This window comes from Protopterus annectens, chromosome 7.part0 (genome assembly GCF_019279795.1).
Source record: "Protopterus annectens isolate FY-2018-M chromosome 7.part0, PAN1.0, whole genome shotgun sequence".
In the NCBI taxonomy this organism is placed as follows: domain Eukaryota; kingdom Metazoa; phylum Chordata; order Ceratodontiformes; family Protopteridae; genus Protopterus; species Protopterus annectens.
In genome coordinates, this window is record NC_056739.1 from 518,753,555 (window position 1) to 518,772,283 (window position 18,729).

Here is an 18,729-nt window from a genome sequence, read left to right on the forward strand (position 1 = left end):
AGACAGGTAACTGGTGAACCAGTTAATAGAGGAGTGGGACAGATTTTGTTTAGAGAGCTTAATAAGAAGAAGATTGAGAGAGATGGTGTCAAAGGCCTTAGGGAGATCTAGGAGGAGGGTGGATACAATATGACCAGAGTCACGAGCTTTGTTTACAGTTTCCAGGAATGAGAGGAGGGCAGTGGTGGTGCTGTGGCCAGGTTGGAATCCTTGCTGGGTGGGAGTAAGAAGGTTATTATTTATAAGATAGGATAAGAGTTGCAAGTGGATACATTTTTCAAGAAGTTTTGAGATAGGGGATAGGTTAGCAATGGGACGGAAGTTAGAGATAATCATTATTGTTACCACATTTGTGGACTGGGATAACAGAGGCCTTTTTCCAGAGCTGGGGAACATGGCAGTTTGAAATAGATCAATTTATTAGGATGCTGATAGGAAAGGCAATGGCATCTGTGGCAATCTGTAAGAAGTAGGAGGGTATTTTGTCAGGGGCATTAGAGCAAGGTTTCAGTTTTAGAAGACGTTTTTTATGGTGGAGGTGGGAATGGGATTCATAGAGAAGGGAGGAGGTTGTGTGCTGGTGGTACTGGAGGTGGAGGGGATGTGTGGAGGATGTTGTGGGGTAGGAAGATTGTTAATGAAAGATGATGCTAGTTTGGATATGAAATCAATAAAGAATTAATTGAATTGAGTAGCTAAGTCTGAGTCAGAGGCGTTTGGTTTGGAGCAAGGGTTGTCTTTTTTACCTGGGTTAAGAAGAGAGGAGGTTCCTTTCCAGAATTTTTTAGAGTTATTACTGTGATGAGTTTGGAGGGTGGAAAATAGGCTTTGCGATCTGTATTAATAAGTTTTTTTACTTTGTTGTGAAGTGTTTTGTATTCATTAAGGGAACTAATAGCTTTGGTTTTATGGTAGTGTCTCCAAGGTTTATCACAGAGTCGCATGGTGGCTGAGGTATTCTTAGTTAGCCAAGGGGCAGGGTTACTTTTAATGGATTTTGTTTTCCATGGAGCATAGGAGTCTGGCAAGCTGAGGAAGGTATTATTGAAGTAAGTAACAGCGTTTTCCAGGGGTAGGATTTTGAGTGGGCTCCAGTTAGTTTGTCTTAGTGCATCAGAGAATGTGTTGGGGTTAAAGTTTTTTAGGTGCTGAGTGGAGGTGTAGGTATGGGAATGTTGTAGGTAGGAGGGAAGACGATGAGCTAAAGTGGGGAGGTGGTCACCTAGCAGTTCAGGAAGGGTACCACTATTGGAGATGTAGTGAGGATGGGATACTAGGATCCATTCTAGGATACTACTACAAAGGAAGTCCTTGGAAGGTCTAGTTGTGGAGTTAATAAGTTGAGTGAAGATATAGAGGTTTATATTTGAGAAGTTAGTTGGAGAGTGAATTGTGTCACAGTTAATGTTAACATCCCCCAGAATTATAGTTTCATTAAAGATGTTGGTTGAGAGCCAGGAAAGAATGTCCTCCAGGATTGGGACATTGTTTCTGGGAGGGATATAAAGGGTGGCAATACAAACAGATTTATGCTTGTTTACTTGAAGGACTAGAATTAATTCAGCATTACCAAATTTGGGGATAGGTTTGGAGTAAGGGGTGACTGAGAGGGATGAGGAGTAAAGTAGAGCGACACCTCCTCCCTTTTTGTGTGTTCTATCATTTCTGATAATACAATAGTTGGGAGGGATCAATTCTGAGTCTTTTATATATGGTTTAAGCCAGGTTTCAGAGATGGAAAGAATATTGGCTTTATTGTGGAGAACCCAGGCATGGAGGTTAGGGATTTTTTTACAAAGCCTTTGTGCATTTAATGCTAAGAAATGGAGGGATTTACCAGCTGAGTGGGGAGGAAGAGATGTAGAGGAGAATATGGGTGAAGGAGAGAGGCCAGGGTTTGGGTGTATATCCCCAGAGGCAAGGATAGAGATAGAGGGGTGAATGTGGGAGAAGTATTTGTGTTGCTTAGTATCTAGTTTATAGGTTGTAAATTGTATAGTGAAGTGGCTATTGTAGGTTGAAGTAGTGTTTTTGTGGTGGGATAGGATTTTATAGCAGAAGAGCATTATGTTATTGAGGGAGTAGAGGTTAGGGGATATGCAGATACAGGAATGTGTGTGCTGTGCAGAGGATGAGATAGCTGAGTGAAAAGGGGGAGTGTGATAGGCAAAGAGAGGTCTAGTGAGATAGTGTAAGTATGATATGGAGATGAGAAATAGTATTAGAGTTAGAGAAGTGATAGGTGTGGCAGGCATGCTGTTTATATTAGATGGATTTGGTGAGTAAGTTGAGTTGAGAGGGAATAGGGACAGCTATGTTAAGAATGCAAATTTAATTAAGTGAGAGGGTGGAGTAGATGAAGGGTAGGTTTAGCAAAGTAAATTAAGTATGCTTGGGGTAGATAGGTTAATTAGGTGTGGGTGGAGGTGGGTGTGGTTAGTCAACTATAAGTGTAGATGTTATGGGGGTGGGTGAGACTTGGGGGCAGGGTGGGGAGTGGAGTGAGCCCATAGGACGAACAGAGCTGGTAGATCCATGGAGACGAAGGAGCGGTAGAGCCAAGGAGATGGAGGAAGGTAAGAAAAGCAATCAGTCAGTGTGGAGGTAATAAGCCAGGGGCTAAAGACCAGGCTCAAAGATAAGAGGATGTACCAGGGGTTAGGAATGCAACTCAGTAGGTTCAGTGGCTTCTTAGCTAGGGAAGATAATATTTAGAATGAAATGTAATGCTATTAAGAGCTAAACAGGGAAAACATTATGGGACTCTCAGCTAGAATTAAGAGGTTAGGTTGCAAATTAGTTAGAAGTAGCACTGGGCTACACATAGTCAGCAAAATGGGTTCTAATGCCAGAAGATAATTGTTATTATTTTTTCCATTTGGAAACCCTTTTAATTTACAACAAAGCTAGGGAGAGAATTACATGGTGAAGAAATGATCCTGGACTTTTGCAGATTTAAAACAAAAAATAAGAATGGTTAAACACTGCCACCTAGTGGCCATGGTTGTAAATTACAATGTGGTAAAGCCTGATACACCCAGGGAAACGGTGGACAATGGGGAAAGGGGAATTGCATATGGCAGCAGGCTGCTAGAGAACAAGTGGCTGAGCTCTTTACTAGGACAATATTACAAGGCAGATAAAATAGAAAATAGTTTGTTTTGTTACATACATGCTAAAACTCCTTGCTGTACTAAATCAGAGGTGCGATTTTCTTGTTTGATGCTACTTCTAGGAGGGTGGTTCTTAGAGCAGTGGGAAGAGCGCCCGCGGAGGTTGGAACGCAACAGAGGCAAACTGTAATGGAGAAAAGAAAGGTTAATGTTTGTTGACAATTTCAGAGAGAAAGAAGACTTGCAGCTATGGACATAATGTGAAAATTGTTTAAGAAAATAGCCTGAAATGAGATTGCAAGAATGTGCAAGTAAGATGTGCGAGGGTTAGGAGGGAGGAAGTGAAAGGGATAGTGGCAAGTGGTTAAGACAAGGTTATAAAACAATGTAATTAAGTATAGCATAGGAAAGTGATTGAGACAAGACTACAGCAGTAAATGGAGCAGAGGAAACAGGTAATTACAAGCAATGAAGAGTAGGATACCACTGACAATATGATTGGCTCGGATAGGTAGGAATTACACAGTAAAATAGCATGGCAAATGCCTCAGCATATACATCGCAAAAAGTGCAGTTACAAATATCAAATACTCCCAACCTGAGTCAAGTCTTAATGAGTTATGTACAGGTTTGTTCAATAAGAACTGCAGCCGCGTGGGCAGATTGCAAATATCCAACAGTAACAATTGGAAGCAGCAGTTACAAGCCTCTGATCGCCATCATAGAGACAGCAATAATGTTACAAGTTAAAGCCAGGTATGAAGGCTAAGGCCACTGGTTATCGCACAACTGAGTAAGCTAAATAGCATATACAAAGCACAGTAACTCAAAACATTTAATTAGGCATAATCCTAATTGGTAACATGCATGTATGATTTTGTACTTATAACAGGAGCAAGACATTAAATGTAATTCATAAACCTATGAAGTGAATAACCACCACATAAACAACACTTACACGATTTATTCTGAGCACCTGAACAGTAAAGGAACTAACCAATGAGCAGGGCTAGCAGCCTATGGGAGGACAGGTCAGGAATGTCTGGATAGGAATTTAAAAATGGCACCCAAGATAGTGCCGACGCTATATGGATTTAGAGGAGGGAAGCAGGGAAGAAGTAGGGGAAGGGCAGAGGATAGGTATGTAAAAGGAAACAAAAAGGAGCAGAGGAGAATGGGGGATGAGTGAGAAGGGAGAGAGGAGGTAAGACCACTATAGAGCTAAGGAGACGGAGGAAGGTAAGAAAAACAATCAGTCAGTGTGGAGGTAATAAGCCAGGGGCTAAAGAGCAGGTTAGAGGATAAGAGGATGTACCAAGGGGTAGGAGTACAACTCAGCAGATTCAGTGGCTTCTTAGCTAGGGAAGATAATATTTAGAATACAATGTAATGCTACTAAGAGCTAAGCAGGGAAAACATTATGGGACTCTCAGCTAGAATTAAGAGGTTAGGTTACAAGTTAGTTAGAAGTAACACTGGGCTACACAGAGTCAACAAAATGGGTTCTAATGCCAAAAGATAATTGTTATTATTATTTTCATTTGGAAACCCTTTTTATTTACAACAAAACTAGGCAGGGAATTACACGGTGAAGAAATGTTCCTGGACTTTCGTAGATTAATAAAAAATAAAAATGGATTAACACTGCCACCTCGTGGCTAAGGTTGTAAATTACAATGTGGTAAAGTCTGATAGGTTCATAGGCTCATAGGTTGGTACTAGGCTATCGACCCTAGGGCCTATACAAGCCTAGCCATAACAATTCCCTAGATATTTCTTCCCACAATATTTACTTCCCTGGACCCCTGTCTGGAAGGACGACTGACGTGATCCCCGGGGTGAATTTCCTATCTCCCATCCAATTGTCAAGGTTCCTTTTGAAGAGGTACAAGGAGGCGCTCTGCTTGACATGCATGGGCAGTCTATTCCAGAGTATGGGGAGTCTCTTGTCAGGAACCTATTCCTCCAGCATGTTTTGTTCATTGTGATGACAAGGTTTAGATCCCTGGAGTGTGTGGCTCTGAGGGACTTAGATTTCTTTAAGTGTTGCATGTCCAACAGCTCTGGGTTTGACATGGTCTTGTATGTTAAGCAGAGATTGCCTCTGAGTATGCGATATGCGACAGAGTATAGCCTGTGATTTTTTTAGTGAGGTATTTCTGTGGCCTCTGCAGTTGTTGCAGATGTCTTGAGAGGTACATACCAAATGGGGCATTGTACTCTATAATGGGTCTAATGAGGGATGAGTACAGTAGGACAATGACCTCCTTTTTTCTTGATGAAAAGACCTTAGTGATGAGGTGTGCCACATAGAAGGATTTCCTGACTGTTGAGGCGATGTGGTTATCGAAGGTGAGACCACTGTCCACCTGTGTCCCTAAGTCCCTTATCACACTTCCGGTGTTTAGTGTACTGCCACCTATGTGGTAATTCATGGGTTCATGGTTTTTCCCAAAGGGAATAACTATACATTTCTTGGCATTTAGCTTGAGCCCATGGCTCTGGCACCAAGCATCTGTTTGTGTAAGGTCTTTTTATAGAATATCCACATCATTTGGGGATTCAGTAATGGCTCCCAATTTGCAGTCATCTGTGAACTTTGTTAGTCAGAGTCCCTTAGTGTTGGCCTGTACTTCAGAGAAGTAGATGCCAAACAAGAGCGGTCCCAGGACAGAGCCTTGAGGTACTCCACTTGTCACTTGTATGGAGCTGGATTTTGAGTTGGCTACTTTTACAGTGTGGGTTCTGTCATTAAGCCAGTTGGCAACCCATCAAGTGATTTAGGGATTAATGCCCAGCTTAGTAAGTGTATCTATGATTCCAAAGTGCAGGATGGTGTTGAAGTCCCCAAGGATCCATCCTTGGACCCCTACTCTTCTCTGTTTTCACCAATAATCTAGCCTCTGCCACCAAACATGGCACACTCATACAATACACAGATGACTCAACCATCATCTGCTCCACCCAGTCCCTACCTAAACTGCAAAAAGTCACACAGGAAGCCTTTTCCTCTGTTGAAACTTGGTTATTCGATGCCCAATTAATGCTCAACCCAAACAAAACTAAACTACTCATCTTCCAACCCACCAAACATACTCAAAACAACTCTCAATTTAACATCACAGCAAAAGACAACACCACTATATACCCAGCTGAACACACCAAATTGCTAGGAGTGGAAATAGACAATAAACTAAAATTTAACATTCACATATCCATGACCACAAAAAAGTCCACAAAAAACTTGGAGCATTATACAGAAATAAGCAACTTCTTACCAAAGCAGCAAAGATTTCAATAGCAAATTCCCACCTTATCTCCACCCTACTTTATGCCTCTCCAATATATACCAACCTAAGGCAATGTGATCTAAACAAGCTAGAGACCTGCTACAACAAAATCGCCAAATTCATCACAGGGGCATCCTACCATAGTCGCCACTGTCTCTCACTTGCTGAACTGGGCTGGCTTGAACTCCCTCACCTCCTTCAATGGTATCAACTCTCACTTGCCCACAAACTAGTAAACCATCCACTAAATGTCCCATCCCTCCGGAATCTACTCCAACCCTATCGCACCACCAGACCACTAAGATCCAGCAACAAAAATCACTTGCAGATCACTAAAGCCAATAACTCTGCTGGTGAGGCACTATTCTCTTGTGCCATAGCCAAATTATGGAACTCTCTCCCACCCACAATTACCTCTGTACCATCATGCACCCACTTCAAAACTTTACTAAAAGCACACCTAAAAACATGCTGGCTATGCCCTTGCAACTCCCACTCTAATATCACTCACCCCATCCAACCACTACCTTTCTTTCCACCCCACTAACTACCTTGATTATAGCAAGCTCAGATACTCATAAGCCTAGTACTTATTATATAGCAGGATCTTCTTATTGTAACATTTGTTAATGTCTGTTATGTACTTCGCAGAGAAAGATTCTAGCTATCTACTGATGTGCTATGTTCTTCATCTGTAAATATGTTTGTAATTAATTGCTATGTTAATCAAATTGTTAATCGCTATGTAATCCATTGTAACTACTGTCTGTTTATTTTAACTGTGGAGCTTTTCTCCCCAGGCCTCCGTTGAAAATGGACCTACATCCAGTCGGACACTCCCGGTCAACAAATGTAAATAAATAAATAAATAAGGCCTTGGCGAGGTCCAGATAGGCTGTGTGGACCTCCTTACCCTCATTCACAGCTCTGCAGACTGATTCAAAGAAGTCAATTAGGTTGAGGAGACAAGATCGGCCCTTTACAGATCCAAACTGGGTGGGGTCCAGTGTTTGAAGGTTGCCAATGTCTTTGTTTATAAGTTCCATGATAATGTGTTCCATGGCTCTGCAGATCAGGCTCGTTAGACTGATGGGACAGTAGTTCCTGGGATCCAAGGTGGATCTCCTCTTGTGGAGTTGGATAACTGTAGCTGTGTGCTACTCATTGGGCATGAAGCCTGAGGTGAGGCTATGATTATTAGGTGAGGTGCCAGTTCATTTTGTAGTTCATGTAGTATGTCATCTGGTCCCATGGCTGCTGTATTCTTAGCTTTGGAGAGTGCGTGTTTTACCTGTGTGGCCATGATTGCCAGAATTTGACAATCTTTTTGTATTGAGATGGGCCCTTTAGGGGGTGACAGGGGGACGAATTTGACACTGAATCGATCTGCCAGGATATTGGCAATATCCTAGGGATCAGTATATTTAATGCCATTCTGTTGTAGCTCAGAGGAAATCTGAGCATTGGCATTTAGATACTTGACATAACTATAGAATGCCTTGTAGTTGTCTTTGGAATCTTTGGCAATTTTATTTTCGTAACTAGCTTTGGAGGATTTCATGAGGGATCTCAGCTTCTTACTGAGGCTGGTAAGGGAGTATTTTGCATCCTGGGATTTTCCTCTTTTCTGCAACAGTTTCTTCCTTCTGTTGTATAGTTTGTTTATGGCAGGGGACCACCAGATTGGCTTCCTTTTTTTGGAGGAGAGCATCTTGGTTCTATTTGGAATGGCACGATTCATGCATGAGTGCATGTGCTCATACAGTGCATTAGTATAGGATTCAGCAGTCAAAATTTCAATTCCCATCTGCATGGGTGTCATGAAGTTTGTCACGTCTGACCTGAGTAGCATGAAGATTGCTTTGCAGAAGTTTTTTTATGGAGGTTTCCCTACTGGGGGGAGGGGGTGGGATGTGGACGTCAAGGGTGATTAGCTTATGGTCAGACGTGACCAACGAGGGGTGACCACTGCTGTGGAGCATCAATCTCCATGTTAGTAATGACCAGGTCTAGGATATTTGAGTCCCTGGTGGGACTATGGAATAGTTGATCCAGGACGCTGGAATTTGTGAATTCCAAGAACCGTTGGACAAAGGTGTTGGTACCCAAGTAGATTTCCCAATTAATGGCAGGGTAGTTTAAATCACCCAGTATTAGAGTGTTTGGTTGTATCTTAATATTTTCCTGTATGTTTAGAAAGGTGCAGTGAGAATCTTGGGGCATGGTGGTGGATCTGTAGCAAGCTACAGTTTGGATTGCAGTCTTACCTAATGTTAGTTTCAGCTGTAGAATTTCAGATGCATTGTGTTGGGCAACTAGCCTGGAGATGTGAATATCCTTGGTGAATATGGACACTCCTCTGCCTTTAGTGCTTTGGTCAAGGTTTGGTGGCCGAAAAGTGTGATAAGAGTTGTAGCCTGGTATTGCAAGGGTGCTCTCTGGAGCCTTGAACCAGGTCTTAGTTACTGCACAGATATCGATGTTCTCCATTTTTAGGAGTGCCTCTAGAGAGTGCATTTTGAGTGTAAGACTTGGAGCATTGAGTAGCATTACCTTCAGATTTTGCATGCTTATATCTGTTACGGTGGTGGTTTATCCTTTGAGCCCTGCCTAGAAATGACACTATAGGGGTGGCAAGAGCCTTGGCCAGTAACCTGAATCCCAGGGGCGACAGGTGCAGACCATCTCTGGCAAAGCATCGTGGTCTGTCGTTCATGTCTTCTCAGGAAGACAGATACTGGATCCCCTTTGAATGACACAAGAAACTTAGAAATTGTTGAAGTAGATAATTTTGTCCTTATATTGTGGTATCATTCTAGGCGAAGGCAGGATGCTGCTCAGGGCTAGGGTCATACCTGCCTGGGCCAAATTTTGTAGTTCATGTAATACACAGCCTGGGATGTCATCTGGTCCCATGGATGCTGTATTCTTAGCTTTGGAGGCTGCGGTGTCTACCTGTGTGGCCGTGATTACCAGAATTTGGCAATCTTTTGGTATTGAGAAGGGCCCTTTAGAAGGGTGAGGGGGATGAAGTTGGCACTAAATCGATCTGTCAGGATATTGGCAATATCTTTGGGATCAGTGTATTTAATGCCATTCTGTTGTAGCTCAGAGCAGATCTGAGCATTGCCATTTAGCTTCTTGACATAACTATAGAATGCCTTGTGATTGTCTTTGGAATCTTTGGCAATTTTATTTTTGTAACTAGCTTTGGAGGATTTTATGAGGGATCACAGCTTCTTACTGAGGCTGGTAAGGGAGTTTTTTGCATCCTGGGATCTTCCTCTTTTCTGCAACATTTTTTTCCTTCTGTTGTATAGTTTGTTTATGACAGGGGACCACCAGATTGGCTTCCTTTTTTTGGAGGAGAGCATCTTGGTTTTATTTGGGATGGCATGATTCATGCACAAGTGGATGTGCTCATACAGTGCCTTAGTGTAGGATTCAGCAGTCAAGCTTTCAGCTTTCATCTGCATGGGTGTCATGAATTTTGTCACTTCTGACTTGAGTAGAATGAAGTTGGCTTTGGAGAAGCTTTTTACAGAAGTTTCCTTACTGGGGGGTGGGGGTGGAATGTGGATGTCAAGGGTGATTAGCTTAAGTCAGACCTGACCAATGAGGGGGCGACCACTAGTGTGGAGCATCTATCTCCCATGTTGGTAATGACTAGGTCTAGGATATTGGAGCCTATGGTGGGACAATGGATTAGTTGATCCAGGGCATTAGAATTTCTGAATTCCAAGAACCGTTGAGGAAAGGTGTTGGAACCTGAGTAGTTTTCCCAGTTAATAGCAAGGCAGTTGAAATCACCCAGCATAAGGGTGTTTGGTTGTATCTTAATATTTTTCAGTATGTTTAGAAAGGTGTAGTGAGAGTCTTGGGGCATGGTGGGGGATCTGTAGCAAGCTACAATTTGGATTGCAGTCTTGCCTAGTGTTAGTTATGGCCGGGGAAACGTAGGACAATGGGGAAAGGGAAATTGCAGATGGCAGCAGGCTGCTAGAGAACATGTGGCTGAGCTCTTTACTAGGACAGTATTACAAGCAGATAAAATAGAAAATAGTTTGTTTTGTTACATGCTAAAAATCCATGCTGTAATAAATCAGAGGTGCAATTCTCTTGTTTGATGTTAGTTCTAGGAAGGTGGTTCTTAGAGCAGTGGGGCGCACCTGAGGAGGTTGGAATGCAACAGAGGCAAGATGCTAAAAATCCTTTCTGTATTAAATCAGAGGTGCAATTCTCTTGTTTGATGTTCTTCTAGTAGGGTGGTTCTTAGAGCAGTGGGGAGCGCCCAAGGAGGTTGGAATACAACAGAGGCAAGATGATTTATTCTAAGCACCTGAACAGTAAAGGAACTCGCAAACGAGCATGGCTAGCAGCCTACTGGAGGACAGGTCTTTTATAAGCTCTCAAATTGCACTCCATAAATACAAACAATGCCAGACTTGTCCCTTTTAAGGCTTGTACCTCCTAACAATATTTCCATAGGACTCAGATGGGACCACCACATTATGACTTTCATTACCACCAATTCTAACTTTCCATCTCCTTCTTTCTCCATCCTAACTGAGTTACTAGGTATACCTCAGCTTTAAGGGCTTGATTGTTGCAAGTTTCTATCCAAACATATGTATAAGTCTTATCATAGATCTCGCCTTGAACCCATCTTTTGTATGCTTTCCATGCTTTCAATGTGGGCTGACTAGTTTTTATAGCTTTTACCATGTCCCAGTAACTGCTGATGTAATAGCTAAGGGCTAAAGAGGTCCTGTTGCATTCTTACCTAACCTGGCACACCAGGCCATTTCACCATCAGCTTATGCAAAGCTACTCTTTGGCAATTCTGGGAATCAAAATATCCTAGTTTTCCAAATCTTCTCAGGTCTTACTGAGGTCTTTTACTGTCCCATATATAATTAAGTATCACTTTATTATATTTTTTTCAAGTCTGTGTAAAACCATCAGAGTATATCATACTAATCCAACAGAGTAACAACCTGAGAAATAGAAGCATTATGTTTATTGCTGAAATGCCATGTGGTAAGTTAAGATGCAACATTTTCCATATAGCTAACTCATCTAGCATTCAGTCAGCTAGTCTTACCGAGATTTTCTTCTACCACTTGTGCTACTATGGATTTTTGAACTGTCAAAAACCTGAAATATTTATCAGCCTATTTTAATCAACTGTTCTCCCTCATATCTACATTTTCCATTGCTTGCTTCTTTAAATTAGTTTGCCAAAGTTTTCCATTTGTGTTACCAATCTTCTCTAAAAGCAGGTGCATTTAGCTTCCTTTTGGAGATGGATTTTCATTCCAGTATGGAAATTATGGTATGACCCAAGACCTTTAAACTGAAAAGCAAAGAATTCTGTAGTTTTGGGGGCATTGAGTGAAAAGCTATGTGCAATACAGGTTATTTTGAGTTTTTTGCAAGGCAGAAATAGAGGGGTGGAGAAATGTAAGGTGTGAGCTGTAGGATCTAATAGTAATTTCTCTGATAAGAAATAGAAAGAATTCAACTTTAAACAATTTAAATATAAGTAGACTCAGTAAAAATTGTGCTCAGCTTTCCTACTGCGTGTTGTGTTTAGTAAACTACTTAAGACTTTAAGTGGATATTTCAGCTCAGTAACAGTAAATGCCCCAACATCCATTTTTGATAGGAAATAGTTGTTAATGTATTTTCTTAGTGTGACAACCCTCCACTGGACCAGTAATCAAGGAGCCTCAATCCTTCCCAATGGCAACAGTGGGGAACGTTCACTGAGAGGATGACAAGGACACACACACACACTATTTTCAGATGCACCTCTCTGCATTAAGTGCAATTTCCCTTAAGAATACACAGAGACCACAGTCAGTCTTTTGCTGGTTTCTCCCTCTTTCTCCAGATCCCCAATAAGACTGGCCACTGGCACAGCTATAGAGTTGAGTCCTTATCCAGGATTCCAAGCCAAGTCCTCCAGCATTCTCTCTGTCCAACCAGTGTCTACATGTCCCTGCCCAGTAGCCGACACGCACATACTCTTGGTGATTTGTTTTACACACAGACACACACACACACACACACACACACACACACACACACACACACACACACGTTTAACCATTGCAGATTTCACAATGGTTGGGTCAGAGGCATTGCCTCTCTTAGCAGTGGCGTGTTTCCATCTACTAAGACAGGATATAGCCTCTTGTGGTAGTGTGATACCCTTGTTGTCTCCAGACAACTTACTGCTGGCATTCTTTCATTCCCATTTGCTGGTTCCCTACCTTTTGTTCCCCACCTTGCCTCCATGGACATATATATGCTACATGACCCCACTGGTTATATTAAAAAGCTTTCAACCCTTAATCCTGTCCATTTACCTGAACTAGTGGCTTCCCCTATTACTGGTGGACTCTGCTGGGGCAGTTTAGGCTTTCCACCACAGGTTCCCTTAGACCCATGTGCAGCACTGGGTATTCCTTTCCTGTCCAGTGATGCCCTGCTTTCATAGGAATAGGTCTCCTTTTCCCCTTAACTCATCTGCAGTATTGCATTCCCTGTCTGGCAACCAGATTCTCATTTCCTCAGGCAAAATGCTGAGAGCTTGTTCCCTCACTAAAAGATCTGCCAGACCTTCAGACGTAGTGACCTGACCCCCTCTTACCTACCTATGAAAATAAGTGCTTAGTTCAGCAATATATTTAAAGACACTTTCATCTGCCTTGCATTTGTGCTCATGAACCTTTTTCTATAAGCTTCAGGTGTTAACTTAAAACACTCTAATAAACAATTTTAACTAATTTATAATTTAAGCAGTTAGTATCAGGCAATTTAGAAACAGCAATTACAGCTTTACCATGGAGTAGGGGGGTCGGGAACCATACCCAGAGCCCTTGGTCAACATTATACTGTTTACAAACTCTTTCAAACATATGAATAAAGCTATCAAAATTATTACGCTCTGTAAATTCTGGAAGAAATTTACTGACCTCTGTTGCTTCTGCAGATCAGATATTCCCTTCCCCATTACCTCCATGACCCTGGCAAAGAGTCAGCATCTCCTTTTCATGTTGCCTCTACCTCTCATTTTCTTCAGCCTCTAAATGCCACAGTTTCTCATTTTCTTCAGCTTCCAGATGTCTCAGTCGCTCTGCTAATTCTAATGCCATTTGTTTCTCCTTTTCTTCAGTCTCCAAATTCCGCAGTCTCTCTGCTGATTCTAGTTCCAACCGCTTGGCCTCCAGATAAAGTCTGTTTAACTCCAGATGGAGTTTTAACTTCTCTGAGGCAAAGCTGAACTGTCCATTTTCTGAGAGTTGTACATCCCCAAGGCCAATCTGGTTGTCCTCCTGACTGCTGGTATGTGATGCAGCTGTGGCTAAGGCTGCAATCATTTCTGCTTTAGTCAGTTTGGCATCTACCAGTCCTTTGGCTTGGCACATCTCAGCCAATTATCTCCTTGTCAGTTTACAATAATGTTCTGCTGACATCCTTGACTGCTCTCCCTGATGAACTAAGATAACAAATAAATAAAGCTATTGTCATATGAAACTCTGAATGTCTATTGAGTGACTGTTTGAGAGTACAAACACCTTCTTTAGTGACGATTGTTTACAGGCTACAGCAGTTCAATATCCACATCACTGAATCCCAGTATGTGATCTGGTGATCCCACCACTGCCGACCAAATGTGAGGTGGATATCCCACCACTGCCCACCAAATGTGACGACCCTCCACTGGGCCAGTAATCAAGGAGCCTCAATCCTCACCACTGGCAACAGAGGGGGATGTTAACTGAGAAGATAACAAGTACGCGCATAGTATTCCTAGATGCAGCTCTCTGCATCAAGTGCAATTTCCCATAAGAGCACACAGAGATCATGGTCAGTCTATGACTGGTTTCTACCTCTTTCTCCAGATCCCCAATAAAACTCCTCATTGGCACAGCTATAGAGTTGAGTCCCTAGACAGGGTTTCAAGCCAAGTCCTCCAACACTCTCTCTGTCCAACCAACTCTTTGAGTCCCTGCCCAAGTAGCTGCCATGCATATACCCTTGGAGATTTGTTTTATACACACACACATACACACACACACACACACACACACACACACACACACACACACACACACACACACACACACACACACACACACACACACACACACACACACACACACACACACACACACACACACACACACACCTGGGAAAGGCTGGCACAGGTTTACTACCTATGCCCCTTCTGCCCATACTATACGGTAGTTACCACTGCCGTGAGAACCCCTTATCATCTACTTTAAGGCCCTTAACAAGGGGTGTCCAATTTTACTGTGTAATATTAATACTAATACAAATAGTAGTTTGACAAACAGCAAGGCTATTAGGAGTGGCCCACACAGTGTCACCAAATAAATATGCAAGTACTCTCAGAACTTAAATATCTCTACACAGATCAGCCCCAATGAAATGTTTAAATATATTTAATAATAAATAATAAAAGAACAAGACAATACTAAATATGTATTCACAGTGACATCAGAGTTCAAAACACAGGACATATTTAAAATAACACTGCAGTACAGGCTCACACAAATAAAGAAAAACAAAATCTAAACTAGCTTCACTATATTCCTGATTGAATCTAAGAGAGTTATACTGAACCCTAGAAACTTACTTCATTAGAGCAAGGCAGGTGTGGCAAATGGTTCTTATTGTTGTTGTCAGGTCCAAGACAGAATGCAGAACACTCTGTTTCACTAAGAGACTTCTCAAATTATTATCTAAAATATTACTGCAGGGATAGCTTGCAGAATGACATCATTTCTGGTCATCTGACTTCTAGTAACCAGGCCAAAAGCCCTATTGCTAGAAGCTGGCAACATTTAGTATCTTCCTGTAAAAATATGCAGAGACTGGCTTTTCCTCAGATTTTTGGCAGATGCTGGAAGTAATAAAACAATTGCATTCCTTCTTGCTTCAAACGTATCAATTAGTTCACTCCAAGGACAATACAGAAATCTTCCTAGCACAGACTCTGTCTCTAGCTGCATTGAGAACTTGATTGTGTAGCCTATAAAGTAATTTAATTTTAAGCTAGTTTTCTAAAATTTGCTGGACTGAGGTTAACCTCATGTATCCCAGTTTCCACTGTTAAAATATATACATTTTAAAGAGTTGCAATAGTGCATGTATATTTCTGTTTTCTTCCAGTAGGGCACACTGTGGATACATTCTAAACACAAGCCTTAATGATTGCCACATAGTCAGAAGAGCATATCAGCAGGAATGCTTCTATTTGTTCCCTTTTTGTTTGTTATCCTGATGGTGTTTAATAAGACAGAATTGCATGAATGAGCTGAGCTGGAGCTATTTTAGTTAGTTTAGGGATAAATTTAGGTTGGTGGGTAGGTTGAGCCATGATTGTTTCTCTGTTACCTCTTAGGAGTAAAATGTACAATAATAAAACCAGTTTAATAAGGAATCTTTGATATTTTCAGTGAAAAGTAAAGGTGTTATTTTTCATAATTACTATTTCCTGAAACATTGGGTTGGTTTGGAATAGTTATTGTAAGATAGGATTTTTGTGACAGTGCATATTTTATTAGAAAGAAGAGGACACAGAAGGTTAATGAACTAGTGACGGGAATGCAATAGATGTAGCTTTGCAGGAGAAAAGGATGAAGGAGATCCATCAGAACTGAAGAAGGGGAATGGAATCTTGAGATGAAGTAGAATTGAGGTCAGCATAATGAAAATTATAAGGATATGCATTTTATAAAATTTGTAGGAAAAAGTTATGATATTTTGATTTTAAGGCAGCTATTTAGGTTATAAGGTGAAGGGAGAAGATGGGGTGGAGTGCGGTATTTATTTTGAAGTGAAATGATTGGAATTTAATGAATAAAGGTAATGAGTTTGTGAGTGAAGTCAAGGTGAACATATTAAGTCGTGGGATTTGGTAATATGCTAATTATAAGATTTGTGGGAAAGATTATAGTCTTCTTTATTTCTTACAGATCCTGACATAGATCCTACCAAGATTGAGGAAGTCAGTGATTATGTCCTTTCTCTTCACCTACCAACCGACTCTACAGCCATCATGGAAAAGCTAGAAGAAATTAGAACTTTTGCTGCCAAACTGCCTAATGTTGATTTAGTGCTTAAAGAAACTGCAGACAGTGTTGCCAAGGCAAAACAACTGAAGAAAGATGCTGAATTAGCAAGGTAAGGAGTTGCCATTTCCTGAGAAGTCTGTCATTAGTTGTGATTTCTGCACTTTGACTGGTAAGCCACTGTAAAGATGGATAAGGCAAGTTGTTATCAGGAAACAACTAGTTTCTGCCACACAGGTGTATTGCTCAGTAGACTAAACTAGGAGACTTGAAAGCTACCAATATAAAAACAATATTGATACAAAACTGCAACTTTAAGATTATGTAACTGCAACTAACTAAACACTGTGGCAGAAACAGACCATTAATAAAGAAGTGTTCTAATTAGCTTTATAGCAGAGTGATAAATCCATGACTGTGACTAGATAACAAGGTTTAACTCATACAGTAGAAATATAAATCTCCAATTATGAACAGATAATAAGGTCCAGCTCACACAGCAAAGTGATAAATCCCTGACTGTAACCTGATAACAAGGTTCAGCTCATATAGCCAAGGGATAAATCCCTATTTTGACCAGGTAACAAGGTTTAGCTCATACAGCAAAGTGATAAATCTCTGACTGTAAAGCGATAACAAGACTCAACTCATATAATGAAGGGATGAGTCACTATTGTATCCAGATAACAATGTTCAGCTCATACAGCAGAGTGATAAATCCCTACTGTGACCATATTACAAGGTTCATCTCATACAGCAAAAGGATAAATCCCTGACTCTGACCAGATAACAAGGATAAATCCACAAAACGAAGCCAGCAAGTTAGGAAGGTGTAAACAATAATTTATTAACCCAAAGGAAAAATCCAATAGGTTACCAAAATGGAACAAAATACATCCAAACCGGTTTCGGCTCGATTATTAATAAGGCTAAACAATGGGCTGCCAACTTCAATAGGCAAGATCTATTGCATTATAAACATCATAATAAAAATGGGGATACACAGCCTGTACGTTTGGTTACTACTTATGGACGTAATACTCAAGGTTTTGTTAACATTATTCAGAGACATTGGAATGTCCTGTTGGCCGAAGAGAGACTACATCCCTTTCTCAAGGAGAGATGTTTTTTCTCTTTTAGAAGGGGATGTACCATAGGTTCCAGGCTTAGTCATTACAAAAAGTGTGTTCCTAGTTCCACAGTTTTCAATCAAATTTCCCTGACAGGGGGTCCTGTATTAGGGTGCTTTTCATGTGGTCACTGTGCATATTGTATGCGGGTTTTCAATACCCGTGAATTTACCAGTAAAAATACTTCTGTGGTTTTTGAAATAAAGATGTGGGTCAATTGTAGTACCAAGTGGATCATCTATTTGGTGACCTGTACTTGTTCCGCATTTTATGTGGGGCAGACTTCTCAAGCTTTTCGCTTGAGAATTTGTGAACATCTTAGTGGTATTAAAAATAAACGTCCCAACAATGCTTTATTCAAACACACTTTGAAACACACAACTGCGTCTTTTAAATTTGTCATCATTGACCACATCAATGGGATTTGCAAAGACAAAGACAGTTGGCATGAGTTGCTTAACTTTAAAGAAAGGAAATGGATAGTAAAACTGGGAGCCCTGTTTCCACCTGGTCTTAATGATCAATTCTAATTTAATGACTTATTGTCATCATTTATTATGTCACTATTGTGATTGGTGATGTTGTTAATTATCAGGTGTTCACATACATATATATATGAGTTGCTTTTGGCTTCTACTGTTTTTGATTTTTACCTGTGTCCACTGAAGAAGGCTCTGTTGAGCCGAAACCGGTTTGGATGTATTTTGTTCCATTTTGGTAACCTATTGGATTTTTCCTTTGGGTTAATAAATTATTGTTTACACCTTCCTAACTTGCTGGCTTCGTTTTGTGGATTTATCTTTTTATTGCCGTGCAAGAGGTTTCAACGTGCATCTGTTCCTTTTTGACAGATAACAAGGTTCCCTCATATAGCAGAGCAATAAATCCCTACTGAGACCAGATAAAAAGGTTCAGCTCACAGCCCAGTTGCTGAAGAAGCCAAAAAGGGGAGGGTGTGAGCAAATAGCCAGTCTTGACTTGCTTAAACTCTGATGAGGGAGGCAGTTCAGTTATTGCAATGTCAGCTTCTAGCAGGATGCTGGTATGACATGCAAAACCAGCTGAGGATATCTGCCTGGCCCTGTCA

At 41.1% G+C, this 18,729-nt stretch overlaps 1 protein-coding gene across 1 annotated transcript in view; it reads left to right on the top strand.

Annotated features, from left to right (window-relative positions):
• Window positions 1-18,729, top strand: part of LAMB3 (laminin subunit beta 3) — a 366,988-nt gene that overhangs the window by 324,148 nt on the left and 24,111 nt on the right. The window contains exon 19 of the mRNA XM_044077133.1: window positions 16,417-16,624. Coding sequence (XP_043933068.1) covers window positions 16,417-16,624 — 208 coding nt within the window. The remainder of the gene's footprint in view (window positions 1-16,416; window positions 16,625-18,729) is intronic.